Source organism: Vidua chalybeata, chromosome 4 (assembly GCF_026979565.1).
Source record: "Vidua chalybeata isolate OUT-0048 chromosome 4, bVidCha1 merged haplotype, whole genome shotgun sequence".
Lineage (NCBI taxonomy): Eukaryota > Metazoa > Chordata > Aves > Passeriformes > Viduidae > Vidua > Vidua chalybeata.
The window spans coordinates 31973373-31993150 of NC_071533.1; the positions used below are offsets into that span (position 1 = coordinate 31973373).

General features: G+C 38.3%; 1 protein-coding gene across 1 annotated transcript; it reads left to right on the forward strand.

The window, feature by feature from the left end:
• The first annotated feature begins 24 nt into the window (after positions 1 to 24).
• Positions 25 to 19607, forward strand: ETFDH (electron transfer flavoprotein dehydrogenase). Its single transcript, XM_053941228.1, has 13 exons — positions 25 to 132; positions 2023 to 2169; positions 2566 to 2795; positions 3660 to 3741; positions 4013 to 4131; positions 4405 to 4482; positions 7023 to 7169; positions 8930 to 9070; positions 11040 to 11183; positions 16061 to 16229; positions 17945 to 18127; positions 18479 to 18700; positions 19004 to 19607. The coding sequence occupies exons 1-13, from the start codon at positions 99 to 101 to the stop codon at positions 19165 to 19167; spliced, it is 1860 nt and encodes a 619-aa protein (XP_053797203.1). The 5' UTR covers positions 25 to 98; the 3' UTR covers positions 19168 to 19607.
• Positions 19608 to 19778: the final 171 nt, after the last annotated feature.

Sequence of the window (19778 nt, forward strand, 5' to 3'; positions counted from 1 at the left end):
CGGAGCCGTGGCCGGGCGCGCAGACGCGGCAGGGCCGAGGCCGGCGGGGTGTGCGCGGGGCGGTTGCGGGAAGCGAAGGGTGCCCGGGGGTCGCTGCGATGCTGCTCCACCGCTGCCCGTCCGCCGGCCGAGGTAACGCGCCGGGGCCGGCTGGAAGGCCTGGGCCCGGGGCCTCGTCCCGGGCTGGGTAGGGCTGGGCTGGGACAGCCGCTCGGTGCGGCGGGTGGGGCCGGCGGCTGGCGCAGCGCCGAGGCAGAGCAAAGGTCGCGGCTGGGTCGCGCCGGTGTCCGGGCGGGCGCGGGGCCGGCTGGACAGGACCCCATGGCTCCCTTGCCCGGGGCCTCTGTGCGCCCGAAGGCGGCAGGACAGCGCTGTGCGTGAGCGCTGCCCGCGGCCCGGCTCTGTGATACTGACATGGGTTATTCACCTGCAGCGGGGTGCCTAAAAAGATGGGCGGGATTTTTGAGCGACGCTAGGTGTCAACTGCTTTAAAGGTTGAACTAAAGCAGTGGAACGAGTGTCCTTACTTGGGAAGTAGTTGTGGAGACAGCATCCCGACAGCTGTTACTGAAGAGCTGCCGCAGAGTTTCTCCTTGGGGACTGCCTGGCTCGTGCAGGCATTTCCCATCGCTTTCCGAGTCCCTGAGCTCTCAATAGCGTCGTGGCCCAGGCACTGTGCTCTCGCTGGGGAAGAATCTGCCCCTCCAGCGTTTGCACCCACCTCTGTTATTATCAGAGGTGTTCGGAGCAGAGTTTCACTTTTTTCGCATATGTGCAAATTAATTGATTTTTTTTAATATGCTGTGTGATTCTTAGTACCATCAGTTATGGTCAAATAAAAAAATCCTGAAAGTTAAATTAAAGTTTCATAACATATATATATATATATATATATATGAGTGTAGTTGTTATCAACCTTATAGAATACTTATTCTCAGATCCTGCTTGGTTGCAGGTAAATGTTAACTAAGAATCATGCAGTGATATCATAATAGCTTTTATGTTATATTGGTTAGGTACAGAATTCTTGTTAAGGAGCCAACATGGATAATACTTGCTACCTTGCATATAGAGACCTCTGTCCTAACTGTCACTAGAGAGGGTTATAACACAAGATGCTTGTGCTGGCCTTGCCAATTGCCATTCTCAACTAAACATTTCAGTCATAGCACACTGGTGATTTTACTTATGTAGTTTTGCAGAAATACTCCACTTTAAATATGGTATTATTCTTCTTTCCCTGAAAATAGAGAATTTTTTTAAGGAAGGAAATTTATTAGTCAAGGTGCATTAGTTCACAGACCTTTTAACTATAACTAGTTTTCTTACTAGGGTTTTTTATTACAAATCACATGCATTATTATTTGTTTCTAAAAGAGGCAAATAATGACATGTAATAGCCCTATGAAAAGAGTCCTGGTTTGATAATTTGAAACTTTATTTTTCGTCCATTTCCTTGCACAGAAATTCTAATTTGTTCTCACAACAATTATTGTATCTGCAGCAAAGGTAGTGATTACCTGTATCTACTGTTCCTGGCTTTGGCTAAGCACACCTGGGTTCAAGTCTGTGCTTTTACTGCAGACCATGGCATGTACTTTAGAAGCAACATGTGTTAAGATGTCAGAGTTAAACTTGCATGTCCTGTTTCTGCTGTTGTTTGGTCACTTTTAATGCAGTCTGAAATAAACCTTTTGAAGTTCAAAATTAAATCAGATCTTAAAATGTGTTTGGCACCTGTGTATGCACATATTATCCTATGTCAGCTGTGCATGGCTGGCCTGCGTACTGAGTAAAGAATGCTTAAAGAGGAAGCTTTTTTTTTTCCCCTGATAAAATATTACACTGCATCCTCCTTACCTGAAAATTTTAAAATCTGTGTTTATGGTTCCTCATCTTTGCATCACCTGGTAGCCCTTTGGGAGGAGGAAGCTGTCATATTTGTTGTGCTACTTGTGTCTCTGAAATTTTGAAACATTTGGAAAGCTGCTGATTTGACAAAGTTGTTTCTGGTTTTTGCAGCACGTCAGTGGTTTCATGCTCTAAAGTTGATAAAGAAAGATTGCCTTCTATCGCTGCGTGTCTCACGATGTGCCTCTACTGCCTCTGTGCCTCGCATAACTACACATTACACAATTCATCCTCGGGACAAAGACAAACGATGGGAAGGTAAAAACATTGCATTCTTTAAATGCTACTTTATTATTATTGTCATTGCTGAGTCTTAAAGACACTAAAATGTGTGGTTTTGCTTGTTTTTTCTCTATGGAAATTCTCTGTGCTTAAATACAGTACTAATATTTCAAATGACATTTTTACTTACTATCTCACAAGGAGTGTCTTTAGTGCTATAAAATATTATTGTTTTCATAAAGAAACTTGTTTTCATAAAGAAAATATACAAGCAGCTTTTGGTTTAGTGATTATCACAAGATTTAGTTCTATTCAGTATGTATCTGCTTGGTTTTTTCAGTTGTTCTTACCATGATGGTTTAAGTTTAGTGAGAGAGAGGTTGGAAGAATTTGGAGATTGGCTTATGTTGTTATCATTTTTCTATATTGAAGGGGTAAACATGGAAAGGTTTGCAGAAGAAGCTGATGTTGTCATTGTTGGAGCAGGCCCTGCAGGCCTTTCTGCAGCCATTCGACTCAAACAGCTGGCTGCTGAGCACAGCAAAGAACTGCGTGTTTGTCTGGTGGAAAAGGCTTCTCAGATTGGTGCACATACATTGTCTGGTGCTTGTCTCGAGCCAAGGTCCTTAGAAGAACTCTTTCCAGACTGGAAAGAGCGAGGGGTATGTATGAGCCTGGAAACACCGAAGTTCATTACTAGATTGTAATGAACTTCATATCTGACTGATGCTGGTATGAGTTAGTACCTGGTATCATTAGTAATTAGTACCGTTTTAAAATACATTGATGGAATGGAACAAAACAAAAATGGGTACCTTCTTTTTAGTATGTTTCCTGTAGTTCAACAGTGCTAAAAGTTTTCTGTCTACACAGATATGCTGTGGCCTTTGCTCTTTTCTGTAGTAGTCCTACTGCATATACACAATTTGAATGGTGCAACCTGGGGGGTCCTGCACTTGCTGCCTTTTTGCAAAATCCAGCTCTTGTGTACAAGCAGGATGTTTGGTCCTTACCAATGACAGATATGCTGGATTATGCTCAGATATGCTCTTCCTGGAGATGGCACAGAGTAGACTGACTTCTGTGCAGACACTGTGGTGCAACAAAGGCCTAAGATGATTTTAGGAGGGAGGTCCCAGAACAGCCATCTGACTTGCAGGCTGCTGCCTGCTATCACCTGAGAGCTGCAAGAAGTCAGCCATAAGCTCTTTGGTTTGTCTTATGGTGATAAATCTGCAAGTTAAGCTTTCTTCTTTAAAAAGGTCTGGGATATTTATGTAGCACAGGTCTGTGTACAATAGATGTTATTTGCAAAGCCGTATTTTTTTTTTACCTCAGTAGTTGTGTTGATTCTTTCCTGATGACTGCCTCATAAAGTACTTTATTTTCTCTCTTGTGATACCTTCCTATAGAAGTGCTATACTAAACCTGTACTTGACTGCCAGTTTGATTGTTTGATTTTGTTGTTTTTGTTGTATTGGCTAAGAAAACATAACTCTCTACTACTTCTATTTTATTTTTTGTAGGCTCCACTTAATACTCCTGTAACTGAAGACAAGTTTGGAATTTTAACAGAGACATCTAGAATTCCAGTGCCAATTCTTCCAGGTAAAGTTTAGTGAGGGAGAAGAGAGTCAGCTTCCTCTGTGTCTTTTTTAACTTCTCCATGAATCAAAAGAAGTTTGATCCAGTGTAGTGCAGCAAGTGTATGTAGAATATAATAGGTTACAGTGATACACTCTGTGTAGGTGATGGCTCTGATAACACATGAGATTAACTTGAAGGTAGTAGCTGTAAATGTGACATCTACTGTATGCAGCTTCAGTTCTTTTGCTTAGTGTCCGATGTGTTATGTGTGTGTGTGTCTTTTTTTGCCTAGGACTTCCGATGGTTAATCATGGAAATTACATAGTACGTCTGGGCCACCTTGTGAGTTGGCTAGGTGAACAAGCAGAAGCTTTGGGTGTTGAGATATATCCAGGCTATGCAGCAGCTGAGGTACTAATGGCATCAGTGTGTGTTTATGAAAAGTGGCTTTGGAACCCCCTCCAGTGCAGTCATGATCATTTGTACAACATTCCTTTTAACTGATAAGTATTGTGACAACTGTGTTTCTCTGTCTACATTCCCTGGCTCAGATACAGCAAAATGCAAGTGGATCATACAGTGCATGAATAAATACATAATCTTCATGTTTGACCATTTAAGTCATGGTGCTGAGAAGTTCTGCTTTACAATGTTTTGTGTTTGTTTGTTTAAATATTTCCAAAGGTACTTTTTCATGAAGATGGCAGCGTGAAAGGAATAGCAACTAATGATGTAGGCATTCAGAAGGATGGAGCACCTAAAGTAAGTATCTATCTTCCCCATAACTAGGGGTCTAATTATGGAAATGGTGATACATCTGCTTCTACTGCCATCAGTAGTCTTGCTGCAGCATAAGAAAAGTAAAATTCAGTACCTGTCTTCCCTCTCTATTTGATTGGATTGATTGCCTGTGAAAGTTCTCGTCTCAGAACATTGTAAAATTCTTCTGAGATTCGTAGAAAAAACCTTGTCATGAAAGTTGTCTTGAAGGAGATTATGTAAGGGTGTTTTGGCTTATGTGAAATCTGGAAACAAGGGAAAGAACTCCAGGAAGTCCTGGAAAAAAGGTCCAAAGGTGAAATAGGAAGCTTTAGTCTGTCTGGTAACTAGCAACATGTAAGAGAGTGTGCTTCTGGATGGTTCGGTTTCCTTGATACTTACAGCCACAGTTGCACTTGCTGACAGTCTGTCTACCTTGTTGGGGCAAGATACACACTGAGTCTTTATACCTTTATGCTGGGTGGTCATGTTTCTTTATCCAGAAGGTGACTACCTGCCCTATGTGTCAAACTTGGATTTTTGTTTTTTCAGTGGAATCCAGAACCTGCCCTAAGTGTGCTGTTTCCCTATAAAATATGTTGGGAAAACGTGGCATCTCAGAATTACTTGGAGCAACTTTCACACGGAATTATTTGACTACATAAATTAGGAGTACAAGTCTTTTCTTAACATTTACTTCCTTTTTAAATAAAGTTTTGTTCTAGTTTCCTAGAGTTTCAAAGAGGTTTTCACTTTCACATGAAGTATAGGCTATTTTTCCCCATTTAAGGCAGGGTGTGAAAAGAAAATACTCTTGTTTTGAGAGAATATAGCCAGTGAAGAAGTAATATAATTTTCCAGTGTAATATTATGTATCTGCTGTAGGGGACAGACACTCTCGTTTTCCAGTGCATGCTTTGTCCAGAAGGTGGCACAAGTAACGTGTGCAGCTTCATTGGGAGTTTGGGTTTGTTTTAAGATGGGAAGGAACAATTTTAGGTGTATTTCTTAACATCCTCAAAACACAGATTCTTTTTTTTCCCCATTTGTTCTGGGTGAATGTGTCTCTTCTTTCATGTGCATAATGAGTGTTCCTGTACTGCAGCTTTTTTATTGCACTGTCATTCAATTCAAGTTTTTTAGCTGTCAGTTTTGTCAGTTGGTACTACCTCCAGTGCATAAAGGCTCAGGTAAATAGGTGTAGTTTGTATAACCTCCAAGGCAAGAGTATCTTCAATGTGTTTATACAGAGCCTAATCAAATAGACTGTGGTTAATGAATAGATTTTCACCTTGCAGTCAGCACCAACCAAATAAAAATGACAGTGGTAAAAAAACATTGTAGCAAGTTGCACATTGATTCTTGTGTGGATACTGGAGAAGATTGTTAAATATGAAATACAGCTCTGTCACATTACTGAAATATTTCAAATTAGTGAATTTCTAATATTTACAATGGGGAGTTGTAGTTAATTTGTTTTATATAAAGCTACTTCAAAGTGGACACTATATATTCGAGAAGTAACTCTTGTTTAGTATTTTGTAAAATTAATTCATATTCACATTGACAATCAGAAATTCAAAGAGTACAAAAAAATTCACTAAATCCCATTACTTCTGTTTAAATGTCATTCTCAACTAGAGGGAACATTTTCATTTGTAAGTTACAAGCAGATTGCACCTGAGAAACAACTAAAAACCAAAGCAGTAAGCTTATTTTGAACCTATGCTGGCTTACCTTGAGATGGTTTAAATGAGTACTGCTGGAGAGGTTAATCCAAAACTATTTTCCTTGTCTTTTTCAACATCAAACTTTCTGACTGAAGTCAAGCTTTTTTCATTATAAAAAATTGTAAACATAATCTACATTCTTGTCCAGTGCGCTCACAGATGCAGGTGATGTACTCTTACAGCACTATGCCAATTCCCCTTACCTGGTTCTCAATCCTCGTTGGAATTTTTAATGAGAATTTTTTATAGTTGTATTTTATTTATTTTAATTTTATTGTATGTTTTAACATGCAAGATTGGAGTATAATTTATTATTATGAAGTAGTGGGTCCTTTTGGGAGCAGGGGTGATTCAGGTTTTTCAGATATGGTAGTTCTGTCTAGTCTATGTCATGTGTGTAGTTCTGTCTACTCTATGGGGCACACACAGTGTTTTATTGTAATGTGACTTCATGAGCAAAAATTAAAGTGTGATGTTACAGGTAAAGTTTCTTTGTCTGTCAGAGTTCCTTTACACCTTGTGAATGAGCAGATTTTATATAAGTATCCTCTGATCTGGAAAGATTCTCTTTTTCAGTTATGAATACCAATTCACTGTGGGGCTGCTCTGCTGGAATCCCCTTCCAAGACTTGACAGGGGTGCATCATGGTTAGGTGGAAAAGACAACTAAACTAGAGCCATAATTTGCAATGGTCTGTTGGTTCTGAGCTGTGTTACCAAGTAGTGTAAAATCACTTTATTACTCTCCATTTTCTTGCTGTGAGTTTGATGTGACACAGATCTAACTGCTGATTAAATGCTGTACTTTTGCAGGCTACCTTTGAAAGAGGCTTGGAACTCCATGCTAAAGTCACAGTCTTTGCTGAAGGTTGTCATGGACATCTAGCCAAACAGCTGTACAAAAAATACAATCTAAGGGAGAATTGTCAACCCCAGAGCTATGGCATTGGATTGAAAGAGGTACCACTTGCATAATTTTAACAATTAAAGAAAATACCATAAGACTTTAAGGTAGATTCTATTTGCTTTCTAACTAATTTTTGTAAGACATAAGAATTAAAGAATTTGAGTTACACTTTGAGACTTCAGAATCTTTGCTGTTCTGAAGCTGATAAGAGCAGATGCTCCCTGAATGTTGTAACTGTTCCACTTCAGCTGCTGCTTCTCTTTAACCTGTTGTAACTAGAGGTACCTGTGAATCTGCTCTGTTAACATTTTCAAATTGCAGTCATTTGTGATATCTGTTTTCTGTGTATTTGCTAAATAAGAGAGGAATTTGTGCTGCCTAACTTTTGGGGGGCTTTAGTGCATGAGGAAGGAAGAAAATACTTTCTATGGGCTTTCTGTATGTTAGTGAAAGGGAGAGAGGAGAGCTGTTTCAGATGATGAGTTGTGGTCTCTGAAGCACCTTCTGAATGAGCCCTTCTTTAAAAAAAACCCTCTTTTCATTGGGCATATAAAATTGGGATAGGAATGAGGTTTCCTTTTTAAAATATTCTATACTCGGGAAATATCACTTATGAAAAAGAGCTGTATTATTTTAGAATATGTTCAGAGTTTTGACTATAACATATTCTTTATTACTTTAGTATGTGCTTACAGCTACAAAATATTTGTTAAATTATTAGTTTATACTCTGTAGAGAATAACCACTCTGTAAATATGACATAATCTTAGTTACAGTGTCTAATACTGAAATTGTCATTAAAGAAGGGTTTTACTGTAGTGTTCCCTTGCTTCCAGATGAGACTGTGTGCTTTAGCAAATGGTGCAGTCCAGAAGGAGTGCATCTGAAGTAGCTGGTGCTGATGAGCTGTTATCCATACTATGCACGCCTCAGGTTTATTTTTACTTTGGACTAGCTGTGATCTAGTCCCATGGACTGAGTGCCCTTTCATGACTGGAATGCTTTAGATGGACTTTTAGGACTCTGTCTTTTAGTTTTACATTGAAGGAATCTAGGTCATGGCTGGTGTATGATGTGAGTCAAAACACAGTAAGTGGGAGGAATCAGAATGTGCTCAAAAATGTGCTCTTTAACCTAAATTGGAACGTTATTGTAGATGTGTCCTCCATGCTTGAGCTGATCTATGGTGTTCAACTGCCCTCCTGTCATTAGACTGTGCCTGGCATGTACCTCCATGGTGCAGTGATGTTTTGTGAAATGAGCAGAAAATGGACTCACTCCTGAAAACATGAAAATGCTTCTCTGAGTTCACCATGGGTCAGTGGAGCACTGGAAACGTATAGGAGACAGCAGAGATGGGACAATTTGTTTGACAGAAGGTCTTTAGATCAACTCAGGCATATTGCTTTGTCCTGACCTTGAAAAACTCACAAGATAATTCATAGAATCATATGAAAAAAATAATACTTTCAAAGAAAAAAGTCAACATAAGCATTGAATTCTGTGGCAGAAGTATCTGTCAAAGTCACTAATATTAGGAATCTTGTGGTTGAATGACAATTTTGGGTGTAGTACTGGAGTCTCAGTCACATTTTCTGTTACACAGGATTTAAAGGGAGGTATTGGGAAAACCTTAAATGGCAATCCAAAAAACTATACTGAACAGTTGGTATTTTGCTGTATGAATTTTTGCATTGCTCATAAGAGTAAATTAAGTTTTCCCTATATGTAATTGTGTGTTTGTCTTTTAATATATTATTGAAAGGCCATTACTTTGCAATCTGAAGTAATTTTTTGGTCATCCTTATTTCAGTTATGGACTATTGATAAAAAGAAATGGAAACCAGGAAGAGTGGAACATACTGTAGGCTGGCCATTAGACAGACATACATATGGAGGATCCTTTCTTTATCACTTAAATGAGCGTGAACCTTTAGTTGCTCTTGGATTTGTGGTAAGTGAAGTTAGTTTTTTCATTCTTTTATGTTGTTTGAGCTTCATTTTATGCCGTTTCTTTTCTCTGTTTTAATAAGAAAATGTAAATACAAGAATAGGAACAGAGCAAATTTAGTAGTTTCTCAATCTTAAGTGTACTTATGCCCATGCTAGGGAAGGCTAACTTGTCATATTAATCTGTCTTTAATCCAGTGTCTTTTATTGAGACCAACTAGAAACCTTATTCATAACTTCTTTGCAAACCAAGCAAATTTGGCAAAACCAAATGACTAATCAAAAGTGTGCTCAAAAAATTCTTGTAAGTTAGGAAATCAAAATCACATGCACTTTGTACAGTTCCATTTCCTAATTCATATGTCAACCTTGTGTGTAACACCACTTTTTGAGAGAAGTATCTAAAGTGGAAGCACTGCAATGTTACTAGCAATATCCCTTTAATTTCTGAGCTCTTCACTTTGGTTTTGGTATTCCTCCACCACTGTTGGCATTGCCCTCTTTAGCAACTGCCTTTCTGAATTGGGCAGGCAGCTTCTTCCTGCTTATTTCTACTTTATCAGAAGCAGTGAGAGCTCTAGAGATAGTCTGGTGTCATTCTGGCAGCCAGGTGATGTGAGGAGCAAGGATTGGAAATATTCTCTATCACCTACAGTTCAAAATCAAAAATTCACTATTTACCTGTGCACGTGCTTCTACACAGATGGTGTAAGAGTCAAGCATACAAATTGGACTTTCAGCAGCAGGGGACTGAGCTGACACTTCTGTCTTGTAGATTTCAGAAGGATTACAGAGTGTGTGGAAAAGGATTACAGAGTGTGTGGAAAAATTCTATTTTTGTATGTTTTGTAAGAAGCATTAAAAAAAAACTCATTAGCTTTCTCAGACACACATACTTGTCCTGTAGAGATTTCCAGTATTAGAATTAATAAGTACATACATAGATACTCAAATTCTGTTTGATTTTAGAAGGGAAAGCTCTGATTCTCACAGAGAATGGTAGGTAATCAGTAATGTTCATATTCTCACCAGAGAGGAAAAAATCAACTTCTATGTGAACACACAATCACTTTTTTGTCTTTGAACTTTATACCTATTTCGGTCTGAGATGATTCTTGTAGTAGGGTTATTTTACCCTTATTTTGGAACTTGTTCATTAATTTTGTCTTGTCAGCAATGCAGATGCAAGCACTGCTCTAAAAGCAGTGAGCTGCCACAGATACCAAAGTCTTGACTGCTGCTGACTCATGATGTATTTTGCTACTTATCTCCAATAAAGCTTACAGGAACCAGAAATAATCCCTTTCTCAAAAGAGAAAAATTCAGCAAGAGAATTCTTTTTAAGAGTATCTTAAAGATGGAAAATGCAGAGTATATATTTGGTCAAATTCTCAAATGTATAGGAATCCTGGGCATCCAGCCCATTGGCAATCTGTTTTACCCCATTTTCTGCTTTCATCGTTGCTCCCCTGTGCTTTATTACAGTGGCTCACCTAATTGGATATTATAATTGACTACTAAACAATTTGAAGAACTGTTTAAAGTATGAAAGCACAAGGACATAACAATCAAAAACAATTGTTTACCTCTTTTTTCAGCTTTTTTTGGGCAGAGGTATGAAATACAAATTTGAAACAAGTTTTGCTGCTTATCCCACCCATTAAATCATGCTTAATTTAATCCTTTTTATACTAAAGGCAGCTGAAAGGTGCTTACAATGCAATTAAATATTTTCCATATTTCAGATGGGGACAAGAGCAGACTTGTAGCAGCAAATTTTTGGATTTGCTTTTGCTGTACCATTAATAGAATATATTTTTGGCAGTAGTTTAAGTAGAAAGATCCTGAGGTTGCTTTAATATAAAATAGATTTAAAGACTTGATGTGGTAATATGCAATTGCTTTAATTTCAAATTTTTGTTGAAATTTCATACCTTATTTTTATTAATGTACACTTTTTCCGTTTTTTTAAGGTTGGTTTAGATTATCAAAATCCGTATTTGAATCCATTTAGGGAATTTCAGAGGTGGAAGCACCATCCTAGTGTACAGCCTACTTTGGAGGGTGGAACAAGGATTGCCTATGGTGCCAGAGCATTAAATGAAGGTGGTATCCAGGTAACTTTTTTTCACAAAGTTTTTATCTTTGAGTTCTCTATAGCCATGTATTTAGTGCTATAGATTTGGGTTGCATGCTATACCAAATATTTTGCTGGACAGAAAAAGTTTCTTGTCTTGCTGGGTACTGGCTGCTGAGATTTGCTAGTCTTAGGCTCTGTCATACTGAAAATCTTCTGACATACTCACTTTACTATCTAAATGAAATACAGAATCACTGAAACATTTAGATTGGAAAAGACCATTTACATCATTTAATCCAATAGCTAGTCCACCACTGCCAAGTCCACCACTAAACCATGTCTCTAAGTGCCACATCTATATGTCTTATCCAGGCAGGGTGACTCAACCACTTTGCTGAGCAGCTTGACAACCCTTCCCATGAAGATATTTTTCCTAATATACAATCTAAACCTCCTCTGGTACAACTTGAGCCCCTTTCATCTCCTCCTGTCACTTGTTACCTGGGAGAAGAGACTGACCCTCACCTCAGTGCACCCTCTGTTCAGGTGGTTGTAGAGAGCAATAAAGTCCCCCATGAGCCTCCTTTTCTCCAGGTTAAACACCCCCAGCTCCCTCAGCTGTTCCTCATAAGACCTGAGCTCCAGGCCCTTTGTAAACTCCATTGCCCTTCTCTAGACACACTCCAGCATTTCAGTGTCTTGTGAGGAGCCCAAAACTGGACAAAGGATTCAAGATAGAGCACCACCAGTGCTGACTACAGGGGAATAATCACTGCCCTGATCCTGCTGGCCACACTATTTGTGATCCAAGCTAGGATGCCACTGGCTTTCTTGGCCGCCTGGGCATATGCTGGCTCATGTTAAGCTGGCAGGACTCCCCGTGTCCTTTTTGTTGGGAAGTTTTCCAGTCACTCTGCCTCAATCCTAAGGCACTGCATGGAGCTGTTGTAACCCAAGGACACAGCACTTTGCCTTACTGGATGTCAGTATAATCATCCTTGCTCCATAGATGCATCCTGTCCAGATCCCTCTGCAGCAGATCAACATTCCCACCAGCTTTGTGCTGCCTGCAGACTGACTGAGGATGATCTCAATCTCCTTGTTCAGGTCATTGATAAAGATATTAACCAGGTCTGGCCCCAATACTGAGCCCTGGGGAACCCCACTAGTGACTGGCTGCCAACTGGATGTAACTCCATTCAGCAACGCTCTCTGAGCCCAGACATCCAGAGAGTTTTTTACCAAACAGAGTGTTTGTCAAAGCCATGAGCAGCCAATGAAGTGGAATTTATATTACAGTCAAGTATGTTCAGCACCAAAGATGCCACAGGCAATCTTTTATTTGCCTGAAATCTTGGCGAAGACAAAGTAGTACCACTGATTTGTTCCTGTGGGGTCTTCCAAATTACTTACTTATCCCAGAAAAAAGAACTCCTTTTCAGTGCTTGAGCCTTAAGTCACTGATGGTGCTGAAATTGTAATACAGTTTCGCAGGTAAATCTTTACCAATCAAGTATATGAATACCTTGAGTTTCTTTCATGCACAACTTTGAATTTCTGCTTTCTTGGGAGGTGGAATACTTCGTTCATTTTATTAACTTAAGTAGTGCAAAAAGTAAAATTTTGAATATGTATTAATGAAGACTTTCTGATGAATAAATTTCCCTTTAAATACTGACCTTTCTGACTAAGGTTAGTTGAAAGGGCTGGAAAAGCTTGCAAAAAATGGTCTAGAGTTTACATTTAACAGTTTTAAAGTACATTCCACCTGTTAGCTTCTCTTCTTGAAACACAAGGCGTGGCAGTATGTTCTGTACTCCAGATCCATCTTCCAGATACTCCTTTCAGTTTGGACCTTAAAACTAGCCTGAGTGTTCATGATCTGCAGCCTGTATGTGGGGCCATGCCACTTTGCCCTCTGACTACTTTGCCTTTCCTTTTTGAACCTCTTAGTATAAATGTGGCTTCACACAGTTTTGCAATACAAGCGGAGTTTCATCACAGCTTCACTCTTGTCACAGTCATGTGGAGTTAGGCTTTGACCCCAGCGTGCATTCCTGGCAGTGAGTCATGTGGGTTCAGGAAGCAACTTCTTGATTACACCCATGCTGCACATTTAATCAATCTGAGCGTTGATTTTGTCCACTCTGCAGTGGAAATACGTCATATCACATTGTAACACAGCTATAATGGCTTATTTCAAAAACCATTGCCACTCCATTATTAGCACAGATACCATGAAAAGTACCATGATGTTTTAATCTAGACTTTTATGCAAGAGTGGCTTATTTTTCCACCCTGTGCACTGGTTTCTCTATCACACATAGTAATTGAATTTCAGGCTTCGGTGAACTAGCCAGAGTGTGACTTTTGTTGCACCCTCCTTATACTCAAAGCCTATAGCTGAAAGAATACAGTATTTTTTAAGTCACTTACAGACATTGTGCTAAGTTACACAGTAGAACTACAGATCTTGCACATCTCTGTCTCATCTTGGACATCTTTGGTAGATTTAAACCAATATGTCCCTTACTTTCCATTGTTCCTAATAGAAAAGGATATTTTGCTTTGTTGTTTTTTTTTTATTTCTTGTAGATAGATTTGTTTAGGTGATCATGAAGTCACTCTTCTAAAAGACTTTTTTTAATACATAGCTTCAGTAAAAAAAAAAAAACTTTATTGATGATTCACTTAGGAAGAGGTTTAAGATTAGCTCTTCTTTTGCATGTGTTGCTTTGATTAATAACTGTAGCAGTCTGACTCATTTGTATCACTGTAGTCCAGGAATATTTTCTTATGTAAGTCATTCCGTAACTCCAGTTTTTGAGTTTGGTAACAGAATTGCATGAAATAAGTGTATAGACTTATTAACTTAACTTCAGCTTTTTTGTTATAGATAACCTAATGACCATGATCTTCAATCTTTAGCACAGAGTGAAGGGGGAGAGAGTGCACATGTTTTTTAATGTATGTGGAAGGAAGGATCAGAGTTTAGTAACTTAATCTCTGTAGCTACTATTTATTATATTTATTAAAATTGCAAAACAAAGCACCTAAATTCCCATGCACCCTCTATTTTGTCTCTATTTTATCAAAAACTTTTGAAAGGTTTAAGAGTTTTGTGGAGAAAAAGGGGTTGCAGTTATTGAGCAGTGTACGCTATGAATATCAGGAGGAAAAACCTTTATACTGACAATCCATTTAAGTGTCAAATATTAGACTCACTTAACAGATTTTAAGCCCTGATCTGGAGCTAAGGGGAGGAAGAACATGAGGTTTCCTGTCTGCCAGCAGGAGGGACTCTGCAGGGACCCAGGTGTCTCCCCTTCTCTAAAGCAGTCATGTTTTGTGTCTGTATCCCAAGGGCATGATGTGTTTCTTCCACTGACTGTGAAAGCAGGCACAAAGTGCCAGAGTACTAATAATGAGAATTACTACCAAAGCTGCAGTATGTGCTACCTTTTGTGTTACATGACTCATCTTTAATCTCATTTATTCTTTAGCAGTATGGTGGGCCACTATGTGCCTATTACCTGACACAGTGTTTGCAGAAGAAAAGTACTTGATCACCATCTTTGTATGCAATTCAGAGTCAGTCAAGAAGTCTTCCTATGCTTATGTCAGTGCTGCACCATTGAATCCTAATAGATAGCATAGAATGGCTATTTCCTGAGAAAAGAGAGAACATCCCACATACTTAATCCCTTTGGAATAGTGTTATGTAGCTGAACTTAAAACTTCTTTTCCCAGAAAAGTAAGTTGTCGTTGTGTTTTCAGCCTGAATTACCTTTCCTATGAACCAAATCACTATGTCTCTGATTAAATAAATTGCACAAAACACAGATGAAATGCTGTGTAATTTAACTTTTTTAGTGATTGTTATATGACTATACAAGAGTAAGCAGTCCTGCATGACTAGTAAAGAGGTAACAATTGAACAAGCAGAAGAAACAAAACTTTTGGTTTGGGTTGCCTAAAATTCCAAGGGATAAATTTTTTAGACATTTTTCATGAAATTCAACTACTTGTTTAGTATTTAGGTTACTGCAAAATTAATTCTTTCAGACAGTTTTAATAAAAGCAGAATGCTAGAATAAGACATGCTGCTCAGTACTAAAGACTTTTAGAGGAAGGGTATGTTCAAAACTTACCTTCAGCAATTTGTGACTTAGGCTTTGATCAGAGCTTTCTGCTTAAAGTTCTGCAATCAGTCTGCATTTTGAAGCTGTTTCCAGTCTAAAATCTTAATCAACTTGGTAGCTGATGTATTCCTTAGTTAATATAGGTGTACAACATAGTATATTAATACTATTGACCTGATATTTGCAAATAATCTTGGCTGTGTTAAGTTTGTGAGTTAACCATACTCTATGACATTATGCTTACAGAATGGGAGTAAGATGGTGATTTTGCACCAAAATGTATTAGTTCACTGTAAGCAACTTCTAAAATAAGGATGAGAGGGCCAGGCATGATAGCATTGTACAGTTTCACAGAAAAAGATTTGTGGAAAAAAGCACTGTCAGGTGAGATGAGTACAACTTACTTTGTGGAAATCAGGGAAACAAATGGGAGTTTGGGTTTTTTATTTTAAAAAATTCACTTGAGCTTGAAGGAGGAAAACCATGTCAGTGGGTGACACTACTGGAGTTTTGCTGCGGATAAGGCAGCTGTAGAGAGGATATAAGGAAAATGTCACTTCCATACTCAGCACAAGTACAGTGTCTGTGTTCCTATATGCATACTATGCTCAAATGCCATAAGTGGAGTAAGTGGTGTATGTTTAGAGAGTGCACATGCCAAGTCTGGAAAGGACACTCAAGCCTTATGCCAGTTTAATTTCTAGAATGTTATTTTCACTTCAACAAACAAAAACAAACAAGAACAAAACCTTTCTTTCTGTTTTTCCTTCAGTCAATACCCAAACTCACCTTCCCAGGTGGATTATTAATTGGTTGCAGTCCTGGACTCCTGAATGTTCCCAAGATCAAAGGAACACATACTGCAATGAAAAGTGGCATGTTGGCTTCAGAAGCCATTTTTAATCAATTAATCAATGAAAATCTCCAATCAAAGACAATAGGTAAGATCACTCAACTTTGAGTTGTAACTACCTTGTGTTCAATTAGAACCACCACCAACTAACAGCAGTAATTAATCTGGCTGAATGAATTAGTTGGAAATGTTAATAAATCATGAAATGGGTGTGTTTAAAATATATTTTATTGTTTATTTACTACTGATAATGTCAAATGATTTATGAAAGAAATTAATATTTGCTGTTATTCATAAATATTGATCCTACTGCAAGAAGCTCTATTGACCATCTGAAAAGTAAGCTTATGCTTCCATATAAGTAAACAAGAATAGTTTTGTTCCTACAAACACAATAAAAAGTAGTGCTTTATGATTCAGAAAGTGTTACTGAAAGCCTGTTGAAACAAGAAGAAAAAAGAAATAGATTAAATGAAGCAAAACAGTATGAGATTTTTCAAATTTGCTCTTACTGTTAGGATCCTGTTTTTGTTCAGTCCTTTTTTCTTTTAATCTTTTAGTTGTCTCAGTTTGAGACTACATGTATTTTATTTTATACATAATACAAGCACATTGTAGTAATTACCTGGTCCTGAACACCTTGTAGTGATTTGTTTAAGCCTTAGTTGTCCCCTTAAATCTGTTAATAAAGTCTGTAGGGAGAGAGGGAGAGAATTAGAATTTCAGTCACTTTGGAGATAAGACACTACAGCCAGGTGCCACATGATGATTATTTTAGAAATCTTCTCTCTGTACTAGTGGATTCAGGCCTCATTCAGCTGAAATGCACCATACACAGAAGGTGTGCTGAACAATTAAGACTTCAACTAGACCTGCTAAAAATGCTTAGAATACATCTGAAGCTATAAACACTGTTGGGTAGTGTGCCACTCCTGTTTGATTTTGGACAGGTTTTATATGCTGTTTTCCAGTCTTGTCAAGACTGGACTACTACAGCCCACTTTCTTCTCTTTGCAGGGATAATGGGCTTTATGGGAAATACGGATTGAAGCATGCTTTCCTTATGTAGACAGGGCTTAGAACTGATTATTTAGAACATTTATTCCTTTACAGTAGTAATGGAGAATGGTGAAAGGGAAGCTCTCAAATAATTTTAATTTGAAGAAACATTAATTTTAAAGATAATTACTTGACTTTAACTACACTGTGGTAGATGTGTCAAGCGTGAAATGTAGCATTTATGAAGAATACAATCAAAGAGTTTCAATCAAAAGTTTGCAGTAAAATATATTTCATTAATATGCTGATTACAAAGGGAGAAATTACCTAGCACTGGCATTATCCATTGGGCCATAGCCATAGTTACTGAAATTGGACTTTGGTTGCAAAACTTCTTCGGGAAAAGCTTTTGAACTTGACATTAGAATTGCAAACCTGGCTTTGGATCATGGATAGACTGTCCTGGTCAGCACTCAGATTCTGTTAGTGAGTAGCTGCTTTCCCACAGAGGTGCCAATGTAGCCACCTGTCTGATTATATTTTGCTGAGGTTTGAGACAATTTAATGTTGCTTGTGGCTTATTTAATAGAGGCTACAAAGGAACAGTACATGTCTGCCAACAAAATAGGTCTCTTGATTCAAGAGGCTGAAACATGTTGTCTAGTATATTCCTAACTTACAGTTCTGAAATTCTCATTTTGTTGATTTCATTGCTAGTAGTTGCTTTTATTCAGCATTTATTTTTTTATTTCAAGGATAGTCTTGATGTACTGTAGGTACCTAACAAGTAATGTACTGCCTTAGGACTTGATGTGCAAGAATATGAAGAGAACCTGAAAAAGTCTTGGGTCTGGAAAGAGCTGTATGCGGTGAGAAACATCCGACCGTCCTGCCATAGTGTACTTGGTGTGTATGGAGGAATGATATATACAGGCATATTTTATTGGCTACTGAGAGGAATGGAACCATGGACATTAAAACATCCAGGTAATTTCATTATCTCCTGAAGACAATTCTAAATTTATATGTCAGTCTTTTCTGGTCTTAGTTTCAGCTAGTGCACATCTGGTTCAGTCGTGAGGCCTTAAAGTGTACAAAAGAAATGGATGACAAAGCATTGAAGCAGATTGTCGTATCAGCTACCACACAATGTAAATTAAGGCATTAAAACACTGCTTAGTATAACTTGGTATAGATATTTGTCTCATGAAAAAGGCTACCTTTTATGAAGTACTTCATTCTAATGACAAGGGAAGTTAAAACAGCTTAGTTAAATTTTTCTTGAGTAACTGCAAGTTAACATAATTCTGTACTGAAATTTATTAAAAATATATTTAGGACCAGATTTTGCTCAGCTCAAGCCAGCCAAAGACTGCACCCCTATTGAATACCCAAAGCCTGATGGAAAAATCAGTTTTGATCTCCTGTCATCTGTGGCTTTAAGTGGTACAAACCATGAACATGACCAGCCCGCTCATTTAACTCTCAAAGATGACAGCGTCCCTGTGAGCAGGAATCTGGCTGTGTTCGATGGACCGGAGCAAAGATTTTGTCCAGCAGGTAGGTAACAAAAATGTGTGTGTCAGCTGTTTCTGAAAAATGAAAGACTAAGTAGGAAGGGTCCACCTGGCCTCCTACTTACTTCAAGCATTCTATCCAAATTTTCCTCCCAGATGGGGGTTCAGTTGAAGGTCTTAAAACATGTTAGCAGTACTTTTGTGTTGAAATAACTGTTAAAACATGTTAGAAGGTAATTAAGTCACATTAGTAATATACTTCCCTCATTACACTTGCTGGTAAGTAGAGTATACATGCAGAGGGAAGCTGTTCAGCAAAGTGATAGCTCCCTTCTTGTCTTTGCAGGAGTCTATGAGTATGTTCCTCTGGAAACGGGAGAAGGATCAAAGCTGCAGATAAATGCTCAGAACTGTGTCCACTGCAAAACATGTGATATTAAAGACCCAAGTCAGAACATTAACTGGGTGGTACCTGAAGGTGGAGGAGGACCAGCTTATAATGGAATGTAAACTAACAGGAGATCTATTCAGTGACTTTTAATCACCAGCAAATATGTTGGGAGTATTTTATGCTGCAGCGTAATTAATGTATAGCACTGACTTAAATGTTCAAAGAGTTTGAGACTAATGTGCCATTCTGAATTCTACATTTGACTGTTGCATTAAATGAAAAGTTGGTGCCTTCTGGTTAAACCCTAGCCTTATTTAAATAGCACTTCTTTACAGGAGCTGTATGGCAGGCAAAAGTTCTTATCAGGACTGACAAAGGAGCTTTGGATCTTGGAATTTACTGCTGAAGTTCAGTGATAAGAGAAGCCATATCCAGAATTGTGTGTATGGTGGAATAATTTAGTACCCACCTTTAAAAAAGTATTTTCTCTCTCTAGATGGAGTGATTTACATGTAATCATACCTGGCAGTCAGGAAAATAAATCAGTGTAGAAAACTCACTGCTTTAAAGTGTTATGTTTTACATCAAATTTTCAGTTTGGGTTTTTTTTTTTCCTGATGATGATAATAGGGAATACCTATTGTAAAGTGGTTCTAAAAAAAAAAAAATTGCATCTCCATTCTATGTCTATCAGCATTTTTATTCCTTACAAGAAATCAGGCCTGCTCTA